Source organism: Coturnix japonica, chromosome 13 (assembly GCF_001577835.2).
Source record: "Coturnix japonica isolate 7356 chromosome 13, Coturnix japonica 2.1, whole genome shotgun sequence".
Taxonomy (NCBI): domain Eukaryota; kingdom Metazoa; phylum Chordata; class Aves; order Galliformes; family Phasianidae; genus Coturnix; species Coturnix japonica.
Genome location: NC_029528.1, coordinates 1018425 through 1033536, shown reverse-complemented (window position 1 = coordinate 1033536; position 15112 = coordinate 1018425). Strand labels below are relative to the sequence as shown.

At 48.1% G+C, this 15112-nt stretch overlaps 1 protein-coding gene across 1 annotated transcript; it reads right to left on the bottom strand.

Annotated features, from left to right (window-relative positions):
- Window positions 1-1735: 1735 nt before the first annotated feature.
- Window positions 1736-15041, bottom strand: SPRY4 (sprouty RTK signaling antagonist 4). The gene is made up of 2 exons (XM_015875529.2): window positions 14885-15041; window positions 1736-5489 (listed from the first exon to the last, which is right to left on the bottom strand). Exon 2 carries the CDS (start codon window positions 5441-5443, stop codon window positions 4550-4552), a length of 894 nt encoding a protein of 297 aa, XP_015731015.1. The 5' UTR covers window positions 5444-5489; window positions 14885-15041; the 3' UTR covers window positions 1736-4549.
- Window positions 15042-15112: the final 71 nt, after the last annotated feature.

Here is a 15112-nt window from a genome sequence, read left to right as displayed (position 1 = left end):
AGGGTTCTCCTCATAGCACTCTGCCGTGACTCGAGCAGCCACCCTCCATTCCCCAGGGTGTCCCCAGGCTCTGTTTGCAGTTCAGCTTCCACTGTTCTGGGTGCTGTTGGCACCAGGAAGCAAAACCAAACACAGAAGCAATCTATCTTTATCCCAACCATTTGTCTGCTGCTCGCAGAGGGTCGAAACTGGGACGTGTGTGACACCCACCAGGCCTTGAATCCTGCCTTAACACAGCTGGTTTTCTTTTGTTTTAATGGCAGACCAACCAAAGCTTCTGTCTGCCATCTCAATTCCATGTAAGCAGAGTGGGGATGCTCATTAAGGGGAAATGCTCCCAGCAATTGCTATGTGATTTTGCATGGATGTGCACCATACCTGCTGGCGTGTGTGCACAGTGACACAATCCCTGTGTAAGGGAAAAGAAAGAAAAGTCCCCGTGGACTGGACATGGACATGGCTGGAGGAATGCTGGATGCTCTCCTTGTCCCATCCTCCTACTTTGGAGCCATTCCAAACTGGGTTTGTTTAACCCTTGGAAAAATCTCCAAGTGTTGATTAAATATGTATTCAAACGGATTCTTTTCACAGAAAATTTCAGAGTCAGTTTTTATCACCCATTCATGAACTTCAGCCCATCCCCTCTGAGGCAAAGCTCTGCTGAATGGGGTTTGGGTGTTTTGATTCACCAGGAATTCCCTTTCTGGCCTGAACTGCAGAAGCTGGGGCTGTGCTGGAGCTGCACGGGCTCCATCCTCTGATGGTCAGTTCAGTGGTCAGTTATTAAACACAGCAGCAAAATTAATGTGAGGAAAAGAGGATGATTTTGAGTGAGAAATTATTTCTTTAACATCTCCTATCCAATCAACAAGGCTGTGCTGATTTGCTTCCAGCAGAGAGACGTGAGCACTGAGCTGATATTTGCAAAGCTTGATGTGCAAGACATCAGCCAGTGCTGCCAAACTCGAGTTGAAATTTATACATCCTGGCTAAGTCTGTTTTAAATAAAAACAACATAAATTCAGCATCTTTTCCCCATAGCAGACTTTCTGGCATCAGTGTCAGGACCCGTGCAGCACAGCAGTGACTCTCTGTTGTTTTTCAGCAGCACTTTGGGCTGGGCTTAGCACTTGTGTTGCTGCTGAGGATGACATGGACTGCAGCGTTTCTGGCTGTGAGTCACGGCTGAGCTGTGGAGCTCATGCAAACAAATACAGGAATGGGTACAAACTGAGTGGGCCCTTATTCTTAGCAGCCTGGAGTGCTGCTTGGAACAGGGCACGGGCTGGGTTTGCTGAGCTGGTACTGGGTGTTGTGCTGCCCAGAGCTGGAACCCATTCTGTTGCAGCTCCTGGTGGTACGTTGCTCCCTGTTGGGTAGATAAGGAAAATGTCTGTGTCACAGAGTTGGTGGTGGGAGAGCATTTGCCTGTGGATCCCTGCAGACAGGCCTGGGGTGTTCTGGAAGATGATGGGGAGCAGAAGCTTCATGCAGACAATTGGGATTTCTCTCCCCAATCTCTGTGCTGATGGGGATAGGAAGGCTGCACTGCTGCCCTCTCCTGTGTGCCATGACATTTCTCGCCTGGCGTATGCACTGACCAGTGCTTTGACCACTGGGCCAGCTCCAGTAAGGGAAAGAAAGCCAACAACTGCGCTCCTAATTTAGGATAATTGCTACAAGTATTCTTCAGGATTTTTTTGTTTTTTAATAGATAAACCACAACAGCCACTTATATATTTAACAATATATATTTATATATATATATATATAATTTCTAGATCAGTACATTCATCAGTACTTGTTTTTTCTTCACAAACAGAAGAACTCTTACAATAGTAGACTTTCTAAAATAAATACTATTAAAATAGAGCTTCGAAATAAATATTCTATACAAAGAAAAACCTTCTGTGGTGACTCCTCGGGGTGCACATGTGAAGGAATGCTACCGGGGTGGGGGGGCCTCACTCAGTGTGGGGGGCAGAGAGGTTGGGGGGGGGGGGGGGGCACTGGGGGCTGTGAGTGCCAATTGCTGGGGCAGCTGCTGCAGCCCTCCCCATGGGTTGCATGGCAACAGGCATTAATTTGGGGTAATGGTCTGTGGCCTGTGCCTGCAAGACCTGGGGGTGGCACAAGACCCAAGTACCATCAGAGGAAAAGGAGAACGGAGGCATTGGGATATGGAGGGAGGGGAAAGCAGGACCTTGTTGCCTCTGAGCCTGAGCTGCTCCGAGCTGCAGAGCTGGCAGGGTCCTGGGGTGGGGGAGCACTGCTACATCAACCACTGCTCTAACACATCCACAAACACATTACAGTCTTCCAGCAAGTGGTGGGTTTACATCACAGCGGGATTTATATATTAAAAGAAACCAACAGAGAAATAGTTTACAACTATGTACAATGAAGGTAGAAGGAGCAGAAGCCTCGTTGCGCTGGGGAACGGGGCGGGCACGTGGATGGCATGGGGTTGGCACCGTGGTCACCACTCTGACATTGCATTTCCTGGCAGGAACCCTGCAGCTATCAATGAGATTTGCTATTGCAGATTTTCAGTACGGAATCCCTCAGGAACAGCCAAGGACAGAGGGTCAAAAAGGGGAGACCTATAAGTTGAGGCCATTTAGCTACTGCCATGGCTACTCCCATTGCAGCTGCCCCTCCTGCTGCATTTTCTGGCCAGGTTGTATCTTGGGGAAATTATTTCTATTATTAAATACTTTATACATTCAACCAACAGCTCAGCTGGTCAGGGGCTGGTTTGCCTCTTACATCTTCCCCTCTCAGTTGTGCAAGATAATAGGTACAGCCCCACCTGCTTCCTTCTTTCTAGTGTCCCCATATGTTGAATACAAGGATAAACCATAGGAATTGGTATCTGGTAACAGACGTGTTCCTTTTCCTCCAATTTATCACATACAAGCTAGCAAACATTATAAATTTAAAACTTTGTTTGTTTTTTAAACTCACCATTCATTAAATATCCACAATTAAACATAACCAAACCCCAAGTCATCCAAGGTAAATGGGTTCCCAAAACAAAAGACACCAGACCTCCCATCAGCTCGCTCCTGCCAACCCCAATGCAGCAACTGCATTGCAGCCCAGCAAATGGCACTCCTGGAAATGCTGCCCGAGCTCTGCCTATTGCTTTGCTAATTAGGAATGACATTTCACTGTCACTGCAGTGCATTTACTGAGGAAATATCTTTTAGTTAAAAAAATAAAGAGAAAAGATAGACTGGATCCCTTTGCAGCATGCAATTGGTGCCTACCCATTTAGGACAGTGTTGTGTGCTGGGGCAAAGGTGCATTGGCACCTTACAACTGTCAGACCAATGGAGTCACTGCCACTCCAGGGGAACACAGCGTCCCAGTGTGAGCACTTCTCTCTCTGAGCACCACAGGCAAATCCTTTACAGGTGCTCCTGTCCCTCCCTGGCTTTCCCTACCATTTGCTTGTGCTAAAATACATGTTACAAGCATTCTCTGCTTTTGTACAGAGGATGCTAAAGCTGAACAGCAGCAATAGAACTGAGGGAATGGGATGTGATGCACACAAGCACCGTTCTCCTCCTGCATGAAAAAAAAAAAAAAGAGTATCTAAAGAGCAAAGAGTTTGTCCCAGGAGAGGAGATACTGGGTGATGGCCTCATAGGAATGCACCTACATGTATCCTGCGCTTCAGTCTTTGTGGGTGGAGAGTTTCAGAGAAACAAATATGGAACATCTGAACTTCAGAGACTGCATTAGCTTTGTCTTTGCTCCAGTGCCTGGGAGTGAGCACATGGCAGCGAAAAGGGATTTGAACCTTTTGGGCCACCTGTGTGCTGTTGGTGTAAAATCAGCTTTAGGTGGGATGAAAGCTGGCCTGCAAATTGGAGCAGAACAGCGCAGTGCTGGGACATGGCTTGGACCTGTGCCCCATTCTGCTGAAGGCTCCAAAGCAACATGAGCAGGTAGGCACACAACAGAGCACTATGCCTAAATGCTGAGACCCCCACAGCACTGTGCTTTGTGTCTATTTCCGGTTCAGACCCTCTGAAGGAGTCAGAAAGCTTGAGGGAACAGCTTACTGCACACATGTGGCCTTGATAAGGGAGTAGGTGGGCAGGGAGGGGAGGGAGCACTGCTTCCACCTGCAGCTGGAAGTGAACTTGGCTTAGGAGGGAAGAAAACAGGAACCCCGGAGTGGATGTCAGCCTAAGGCAGCATTCTGCAATCAGTGGTGGGAACTGTGTGTGCTGGTGCACTGGTAAGTGAGCGGCTGTGGGTCCTCATTGTGGGCACGGGGAGCAGCTGTGTGTTGTCGTGTGCATCATGTTGTATGTGGGTTTGCAGGCTTTGCTCTGAGTGACTGAGATTCCTCCTTTGGCCCTATGAAGTTAAATGTTGACCAGTTCCAAAACCCTGAATGACCCGAAGTGCTTCAGTTTGTAGAAACAGTTGCTTCTGCTTTCTCTGAAGGAGAAAGGCTTGTGTTATCCTCAGAACACAGGTTATGAAAAAACACAACTCCAGCCCCTTGGGGAGCATCCGCCTTCCCCAACTATCAAAAGGGCTTCTCAGCCCTGCTGGCTTTGCTCTCAGGCAATGCCTTGCACATGACACTGTTTGTGTTCTTGCACCTGCAGCCAGGCCGGCGCAGGTGGTCGTAGCAGCGCTGGGACAGCTTAACACAGCCGGTGGCGGGCAGGTAGCAGAGCAGGCAGGGCAGCACCAGCGACACAGCACTCATGAAGGCCCAGCGGGCGCAGCAGTTGGACTGGGAGCAGGAGCAGGGGTGGTCGGCACATGTGCCTTCGTCATCCTCGTTGGTGCAGTGGTAGAAGACTCCCTTGACCAGACACATGCAGGTGGAGTAGTTGACCAGGCTCTGTGCCGAGCACAGGCATGCCTGGTTGCACACCCAGCATGATGGCAGAGTCCGAGGCAGTGCGCACTCCTTGCACTTGCATTTCCCACAGGCTTCGCACAGCAGAAAGTGCTTATCCAGTTCCTGAGACACGGGTTCCTTCAGGTCCAGGGGTTTGCAGTGGATTGCTTTGGGCTGGATGCGTACTGCCCTGGGCGAGGACTGCTCAGCCACAGGTGCTGGAACCATGTGGTCCAAGAGCCTTTGGTCAGATGAGGTGCTGCTGCTGCTGCTGATGGAGCTGGGGCGCCCGTTGAATGAGATCCAGGGGTGGGTGACGTCCTGCTCGCAGCGCTGCATGTGGCTCGGGGCAGCTTCATGGGGACCCCGGGGCCTCTTGGGGGCTGCCGGCAGGGGAGCGGTGGGGTTGTCAGTATAGTCGTTCTCTATGTGGGTCGTCTTCATCTGGTCAATGGGCAGGATGGTGAGCGGGTGCTGCAGCCTCCCGTAGGGGATCCGGCTGTCCAGCAGGGGCTGGACCATCACAGAGTTGGGGACGACGGTGATGTTGTGGGGAATCCGGGGCTCCATTGATAAAGCAGCCTGAGCACTGGTGAGGAATATGCTCTTAGGTGTCCTGTGAGGAGGAGAAGAGAGAGAAAAGGGATGGGGGAGAGAAAGAGCATGTTGTTATTGAGTTATCCTCCGACCCCAGCCTGAACAGGCTCAGTGCAGTGACTTGTCATGCAAAAGCTCTTAGAAAGCCTGTAAGTCATAGAGAACTCATAGAGCCTACCCAGGTGTGAAGTGCATTGCTTTCTTGGCTATTCTTCCCCACTCTATACCCTTGACTGTAAGTGACAATGGTCTTGGCAGGGCATGATCACTGCATGCTCTCTAATGGTTGTTTCTCATTTTTTCTGCTGGGACCTCGGTTACTGTGTATATTCACACGTATTTTGTTGGCATACTGCTTGAAATGACTTATCTGTGTCTGGGAACTTCTCTCAGCTGACAATGACTGCTAACAAATGATGCAAGAGAGCGGCTCATAGGCACAAAACCTTGCTGGAGCATAGGATGTAACGCTTGCCCCTGCAGCCCAGGCTCTTCATCAGCTGTGGGAGGATGGCTCAACCTCAGGAAGCATCTATCCCCAACCAGGAGCTGTTGGTTTAAGGCTGCTTTCATCCCTCCTATGGGAGGAGGCAACTCTTGCTCAGCAGCTCTCTGGTTGTGCAACAGCTCTAGATTGAGTGGGGGGCTGGGGAGCATGCAGCCAGGTGGGGCTGTCCTGCATCACCTCCTTCAGGTCTTGGGCTCTTCTTCAAACCACCGAGCACATTAATATTTGCCTGGAGGGCTGCTTACCAGCTCTGCTAGCTGAGCCCTCTGTTGCTACAGTTTCTAATTTCATTGAAAGAGTGCAATTTATCCTGGAGGAGATCCAAAGATTCAACAGCAGCGTAGGACAAGAAACCACAGGAAGTAACTAAACTTAAATCAAAGAGCGGAAACTACTTGGTTCAAATTTAGAAAGTGCACATTGTTTTCTGGTAGATGTGCCATTTCCTTGCTGGGTGACCTTTATTCATAAATAATATCGTGTTGGAGATTGGTTTAAAGAACCGGTGAGTAAAGCTTCAGAGCGAGTTACAGGAGGGGAAAGGCTTTGGTATCAAGAAGGAAATGGGGAACTGCCAAAGGCATTTCCAGTTGTTTGCGTTCAGGCAAATAAATTAACCTTTTCCAACAGCACTGAAATGCCTCCACGCTACGATGGTCTGTATGAGCTGAAACAAGTCAGGGGGGAGCCGGGACAGCAAGCAGCTGGTATATGAGAAGTGCATGACTGAGAGTAAATGTGTTCCTGTAAAAGTACATCCTCCCCTCCAAATGTAAAACAACTGCAACAATTGGAGCATGGGCAACTACACAGTTTTGGAATGAGAAAGGGAAAAATGTTACTACAACCCGCTGTTATCTTTGCAAATAGTTGTTTTGATATTGGAGGGGCCGCAAGCACATCAGTGCAGCTGCGATCAATGGGAGATGGGCTCCTGCAAGAGGAGCTCCGATGTGTGGGCAGCGCATGGCACAGCACAAGGGGACAGAGTGCTCCTCTGCCAGCAGTGGTTACTGCCACACAGCCCCAGTGCTGCTCCTCTTTGCTGCTTAACGCTCTCTGCTGGGCCTCAGTCATTCATCTGGATTTTTTCATCTCATTATTCACTGACGCTTTGGCAACGAGAGCTTTTGAAGCATCTATTTCCTAATTGCTGCATTTCAGAAGTAAAGATCAGCGACGATTCTGACAACTGTGGGGAACGCAGAGGGGGGGAAAAATGAAACATTCTTCTGGGCATCAGAACCCCACGTCACATAACAAACACTTGCAGCAAGTCTGAGCTCAGCGAAACGGTGCGTCCCATCCCTGGGCGCTGTGCTCACAGGAAGGCCGCGGTTTCACAGCTGTTTCTTTCCTCTGAAGAGAGGCAGCTGTGCTGGCTGGGCAATCCGTGCAGCCGAGCTGCTGAGAGACTGGAGGTAATGGAAGGAAGTGGTGAGCGGAGGTGTGGCTGCTGCTCTGTCTGTCTGTCCTTCCTGCTGCCTTCCAGCTCTCCATAACTCCGGGTAACCCCTCAGGTGTGGCTCTGTGCTCTGGTTGGGTTCAGCCCGGCTTGCTGTGGTCCCTGGAGTTTGGTCCTTGTGCTGTAGGTTCAGACTGGATCCGTAGATCATTTACTTTGAGGTGTGCTGTGCAGAGCAGTGCAGTTTGTCCCACTCTTCTGGCCGTGTGGACAAACCTGAGGCTGACTGCCACCGGACTGAGGCTCTGGCCTGCAGTGCTAACAGTGCTCTGTGCTACTGACTGTGGTAGCCAGACAGGTTGGTTTCCATCAGCTTTGGAGCTGCGTGGCCAGCAGTGTCCCATGTTGTCTCATGAAGTTACATCATCACGTTAATTGGTGGCCATAGGCAGCAAGAAAGTCATTTCCAAACCCCCCAAACAAGCAGTGCTGTGTGCTCAGACACAGCTACATGCAGAAAGACTTCAACAGATAATGCTAATCAGGATTTCAGAGTTAATTATCACAGGAAGGAGATGAACCCTGCACAAAGTACCCACCTTAGTATAGTTCATGCTGAAAATGTCATCTTTCTTTTTTTTTGTTCATTACAATTCTGCTTCAAATTGTTCTTCTAAGAGAACAAAATGCTTGTGGGGCAGAGCCCACATGTATCTGGGCTTGGGATTCTTTCAGATAAAGCCTCTCACTTCATGAATTATGTGTCAACAATGCACATCACTGATATTTATGGGATTTTCCAAGGACGGTGACTATGCTGCTGCTGTGGCCTTGTTGCCAGAGGTCTCAGCAGTGCACTGAGATTGCTGGTGACAGATCCAGGTCACACATCTCTGGAGCTGAGCTGGGTGTTGGTCCTGCCTATGGGGTCTGCCTATGGGAACAAGGATGACAGCCTATGGTGCGCTCGTTTCAGTTTCTGCGTGCTCCCACAGGCACGTCCCTAAAGCTACGTCTTTCCTTGAGCTGCTTTCGGTCTGATGCCTGCATCCTAGGAAAAGAGATTTTGGATGTAGTGCCAGGCATCAGTCAGTCCTATTGCCAGCTGTTAGCAGGCTGAACTCAGGGGAGTGTGTGGCACTGTGAGGGGTACAGGGCTGCTGGAGTGACTTGCAGGAGATGGGCCCTTCCCTCAAGCAGAAGAGGGATCCCAGGGAGCTCTCATTACCAGGGAGCTCTCATTATGAGCTTGTGTTGGAGCAGGAGCAAGCTGAGAGTCATACTGTACCCATGAATTCTTGCAGGTTGAGGTGTACCTGCCTGGGTACACTCACATCCTGCCCAGGGACACCCCAAAGGCATCAGCACTTGGACTTCTTTTGGTTATTGTGTTCCTTGGGGGAAAATTGTGGCTGTGACCAGCCTGCAGCTGTGCCAGAATGGCTGGGACAAACAGGCTTGTGAAAAGCAGTCAGCCTGCAGGGATGTATGGGGACACCAGGTAGCTCCTGGGGAGGCAGGAATGTGATGTTTATTTACTCCTGTTCCATGAGGGGGGATGCTGTGCCCTTCCTTGCTCCCCACCAGGATCATTCTGTGTATGGACATTCACCAGTGAGGATGGCACAGCTGCACACAGTGGTATTAAAACCTGCTGCTCCTGCTGCATTGCATCTCCCACCCAAATGGTGCTTGGGGTGACCAGGCTGAACTTAAGCCCTTGACAAATTGCTGATGGGTACCTTGGCCCAAAGACCTGAGCCCACCTGCTCAGAGCAGCCTGCTGGGCCTTGCAGTTCTTGCTGCTGGCACTGGGAACAGGGCTCTTTCTGGCAGCATCAGTTTGGTAACGTTCAGAGATACTGAATTAATTGCTTGGGTTGAATGGATTTATTCAGTGTAAAGAGATGTTGCACTTAGAGAAAAGTGTAGATTTAGGAGAGCAAAAAAAGAAAAATAGAAGAAATAATATACTTCAGCACTGTAACTTCATAAAAGCTCTGAAACTTGCTGCAGTGTCCTTGTATTCCATTGCACTAATTCAGTCTGACTGGAAATAGCATTTTAATTCTGAGGAAAAATGCCATACACAATACTTGTAAACAAAATTGGTTAACCTTTGATCATCGGTAATTGCAAACATATTATAACATTAACGTGGGCACAGATTCACTGGATGCAATTGTACAGGCAATTTTCTGTAAGCAGGCAACAGGAAGGGCAATTCATGTGTATGTTCTTACATTGGGATTTGTTCATTCTTCAGAGCTAGGTAAAACAATGAAGCTCTTTTCAAAGCAGAAATGTCAACACAGTCCCATGCAGAGAAAATCTCTCCCCCTGTGCCATCCAGGAGCCGTGGAGCTGCTCACCACATACCATTCTGAAGTCAAAATACATTCCCTTCCAAAGGATCTATGCTGGATTCAGAGAGGCAGCTCCGTACATGTGCTGCAGTTCTCGTTTGGTCTCTCCATTTGGGTATTGCCCATTTAAAATTGCCCATTATACAAGATAATTACAAATCCTCGTGTTGTAGGAAAGCAGTGGGTGTTTTGAAGTCTTTTGGTGGTTGTTTTCAGATTCAGAAGTTTCGTAAGATTCTTTCTTTTGTCAAATGAAGTTGAAACAAAAGTGTTCTTATGTTCTAATAGGATTTTGGACTTGCCTCCATAATGTTATGGAAAGCAACATCCTTGTGGGCAATTCTGAGAGAGAGCCATAATAACCCACAGGAAAGCTCATTCCCATTAATGTATTCAGAGCTATTTCTGCAACTGAAAGCAATAAGGTTCCGGCATTTTTATTTTCAAAGTGATGTGGGATAACTTGTCTTCCAGTTACTGAAAAACAAAAAGGACCCCCAAGTACATATTTAATGAGTGCAGATGTGCATGCTGTTCATAACTGTCTCAATTATATCTTAGTTCATGGTTCTAATATGGCCTCGTAGGTTTAACAACTTTGTAGATGTGTGGTAACAAACAAATAATGACAATAAAGGACTTCTGGTGTCCAGAATCAGGTCCTGTGTGGCAGCAATGCTGCCAGGTCGGACTCTGGGAAGCACTGATGAAAACCTGCAGCCCCTCAGTGCTCCATCCACTGACATCTGCAGGGAAAGAGGAAAATGTGCTCTGTGAGCTGGCTGGTGCCACACAGGACATGTTGCTCTGCCCCAGCCATTGCTGGAGAACAAGAGATCTTCAGCATGCAAATGCTGATGTGCTCACATCTGGGCTCAGTCTTAAATGCAATAGAAAAGAAGAGCCCAGATGGGCTGCTTGGGGTCTGTTATGAGCACAGGAGTAGCATAGCCACCAAAAAGTCCCAGCACTTATAGTTTATGAAGGGCAGATGGTTCAGGGGTTACGTGACTTCTTCCTAAGCAAGATTTTCACTGGGACTGCTGGCACAGGGCTGTTCTTTAGCATGTGCACTTCTGCTGAGCCCAGACCTGTCCTGTAGGGCTGGAGCTTCTGGGCCCAAGGCACCTTGCCATAATGACATGGGGTGGGAAGAAAATTAACAGGGTCAGGAGAGTCCTCTTCTTTCGTATCATAAGCTGGAGCAGCATTTCCAGCAGAGTAAACCAAACGTGAGTTTTCAGTAAGACCTTTATCACTATTTTCCAAGATTTTTCCAAGCTGTGAAGCATCACAGGCTTTTGTGAAGAAGGGATGGGGAAATTAGTGCAGAGAAATTAAAGGGCAAATCCTGACTGCTGTCAGGGAGAGCCTTCCAGGGCCCTGTAGCATTGCTGCGGCTCAGTGATGGCACAGAAGCCCTGGCATCTTATTGCCCAACAGCTGGACTGCACCTCCTCCTGGCTACCGTCATTAGTCCCACTGTTGTCCACACACATTCTGAGTTCCATTCTCTCAGAGAGAAGTGACAGCCATCTAATGGAGATTAAAATATTTGTAGCAACAGTGGCAGTAAATGCATAGTGGAAATCTGCTTGTTTTCTTTACTCTAATGGAATAGATGATATTTTGAGACAGAAATGTCTCAAAGTGGAAGAGAATCAAAAAAAAACCCCACAACAATAATATCTTCATAGATGCATCTGAATACAAAGAAACTGTCATAATTGAAAACAATATACTTGAGCAGCTTGCTGTCAAGGGAGGCCATATATATTCCAAGGCCTGTGCAAGTTGGCACCATTCAGAATCAATGGCAACCTGTGTGAATGGTCCTTCCTCTAATTTATTGCTACTTTTAGAACGATCATGCCTGCATTCTCTTTCTAGGGTGGTTTGGTTGTATAGCCTAGAAAATCTTATCCAGAAAGGGTTCATCACAGCTACAGCCACAGTGCTTTTGGGCAAGCACAAAGGTGCTGCCTTCTGCATCTGCCAGCTCTTCTATTGGCAGCTCCTGGCTGAGGGTGTGGGCAGAGAGAGAGCACATGGGATGTGCTGCAGGCAGAGCCAGGGGACCCAGGCCAAAAGCTGTCCTTGCCATAAAGCAGGACTTGCAGAGAGAGGAGGGAGACCCACAGGGTGCAGCACAACATGGTGCAGGCAGAGCCCAGTTCTGGAAGGTGACAGAGAAACACCCGCGCTGTGTGCCTCCTCCTGCAGCATAGGGCAGAGAGACCCATGGCCCAAGCACCAGCACAGGGAGCTGCAAGGGGACAGCTGTGCCTTGGCCTTTGGGTGGCATTAAGGACACCTCTTCCCCAGACCTCTGCAGTGATGAAGGACGTGCTGCTGCCACCCCAAGTGAAAAGGTTCAATAGAAGCTTTTATTGGGGGAGGGTTAAGCATGAAGCTAGAGGAGACCCCTCAGTAAGCATGCTGTAAATATGCGATTTGGAGCAATACGTGATATTGGAGTTCATTGGGACTGACTTATTCTGCCTACATTTTGAGTTGAGCAGTGAATTCTTTAAAATCAGATAAAAAACAACAACAAACAAGCTCTTTCCCACGAAGTGGGCATTGACATTAACACAATGTTGGTATTGATTCTTTTTCCCCCCCCACTTCACAGCCTTACCCACCTGAGGACAGCTAGAATTTTCTCTACTAGTAAGGAGGAAAAAAAAATTAGAAAGCTTTTTGGGGAAATGTGCCATTTTTCAAAGGAGGAAATGCACTGCACTGCACTCACGCCAGAGCTGGGAGATTCAGGAGCTGGGAAATGAGAGCCGGAGACTTCCAAGAAGCTGTCTCTGTCCAGCTCCAGTCTGTTCCTGTGGTGTGAGTGAATGAAGCACATTTTGGCCCGTGAACATTCAGATCTCCAGGGACTCAAATTTCTCAGTAAAGGCCTTTTATTGGATAAGAACATTTATTTTAAGGCCAGAAAACTGAGCTCAGATGTGATCTATTAAGCTAATGGTACCAAATGATGGCCGTATTATAAGGATTTTATTATCCGATGGAATTATGTCCTATTGCATTGAAAAGGAATAAACAAGCAACACTTGTGTGACTGCTTGCCTATAAAAAGGCAAGTTTAAGGATAGGGCTGAATCTGGAAAATCGCATAGCAATGTGATTAATGAACGTTAGGCTTTTATGGCCAGTATTTGGAAAACCATCAGAGCTGTGAATTAATTATTGCTGTAGTGTTGCAAAGGTGGTGGATTTCATTTCACTGAAGAGAGACTGCAGTTTGGTTTGGGAGGTGGTCGGGGCGGGGGGAGGGCACTGCTTTTGGAGATGCAGCATTTCCCAGCGTGACCCAGGAATTAGTCACGATTCCATTAAAACAGCTTTTGTTTTGCTGTTCCAGGAGGAGAGCAAATAATTTCTCCCATGCACAAACCTCACACAGAATTTCAAAAGGACTGCAGTGCTCAGAAATAGTCCATTTGATTTTACAATACCAACACAGAGTCCTTTCTAGCAACAGAAACACAGTAGCCCGTGGAAAACAGCACATTTATCAATGAGACATCCCCAGTGGGGTTCCAATAACTGAGAACAACTCCTCTTCCTGCTATCAGTCATTTTTATATGGAGAAGGGGGAAGCCAGTCATCAAGATCATTGTGATTCAGCGCACAAATTGTAACTTTATTCTTTAACACAAAATAAAGAGCAAAGGGGGGGAAGCCTCGATGTTGGGAAAGCTGCATTTCCCTTTACCTAATTAAACCACAATTCCTAAGCTGACTTTTTTGATACCCTGCATCCTTTGCGTGGTTTGGAAGAAAGGCAGCAGCTGGAGAAGTTTTAAAGAATCTAGAACGTGCCTTTTGTGCTCTGGATTAACCAGTGATGTCTCCATTTCTCCGCCTTTCTTTCCTACACCCTTTAAAGCAGAAGTTGAATCCATAAAAGACATCAGTCCAGAAACGAGACCCATCTCTTGGTCACTTGAGGAAAAAACATGACGCTTTTTCCTTCTGCTGATTAATGCTGAGATTCATTTGCACTGTCATTTCCAAGGTCTGCATTTCCAGTCCCGCTTTCCTCCAAGACCTCCGTGCCTTTAATGTGCCCCGTCTGCTTTTTCCATTCCCCTTCTGATAATGAATTTTCAGAACATGTCGTCTCCAGGCTTTGCCTTTCTCCTGTGATGCCGGGACTGGTACCAGAAAATAAAATCCTGGCTTATCTCTGCTACGCAGTTGGTAGAGAAGAGCAGCCTAAACACATTTCCCCTCCATCTTTAACACGTTCCATTTACCTTTATGAAATGTTTCTATACACACATTTTTATTGCTTATTTAGCCTTTAAAATATAGAATCCATCCAGATTTAACACTGAAGTAGCCAAATGTACAGCAAAACAGGGAACAAAATGATGATGGAATAAGGCACTAAGGCCAGGAAAAAAAACCAACAAACCAGAAAGACAGCGGTATGAAATAAAATACTGAAGAGCAAAGGTCAGACAGGAGAGACCTGACACACCAAAGCCTGATCTCTGGAGTGTCCTGTCATGGAGACAGCTCGGAACTCCATGACACCACCAAGGCAGAGGGCTTGGGAAAAAAGGAGATATATATAAAACCAACATTCATATTCCAAAGCAAGAAATACCCAATTCTTATTTATCAGCCCAAGCGGCCACACATTTATGACCCTTTTGCAGATGAGAAAGGAGAAGAGGACACCCCATCACCAGGGAGAGAAGTGTTGCTTTGGTAGGAAAGCCCTGCGAATCACCCTGCCGCAAGTAGGGCCAGCACTGCCTGCCACTGCCATCCCCTGAATGCAGATGTTGGGAGAACGTAGAAGAGAGACATAAATAAGAAATACGGGCACAGAAATGTAAATTCTGCAGGAAAAGAGAGATTTCTTCAGACTGTAAAGTCTCCTCCGGATTGGGGAGCACCGGGCAGCTCTCTGCTGTATGTAATTATAGATAATTGCTGTTAGAAAAGTCACGGTGCAGAATACGCTGGTTATCAGCGATCTCTAAGGGGACGGACAAATCCATCTAGAAGGAGTGCGAGATTTTCCCTCGGGGAGCAGGCTGGATTTTTTTCCCCGTTTAATCCACGTAACATTTCTCCCGAGCGCAGATCCTGCACTTACCCGAGGGATCCCGGCCAGGAGCATCTCTGCAACGCGAGCGGAGCCCTCCGGGACCGGGCTTAGAGGGTGCGAAGCTGCGAGCGCGGCTCTGACAGCGGCTCCGCTGCCCCCGCTCCGCCGCGATGCTGCAAAGCCGCTGCCTGGGAAAATGGCTATTTTATGAATGGGAGGGCAGCGGCCCTCACTGCGCAGGCGCGGCCTCCCTACTCTATGAATGGGTGGGCACCG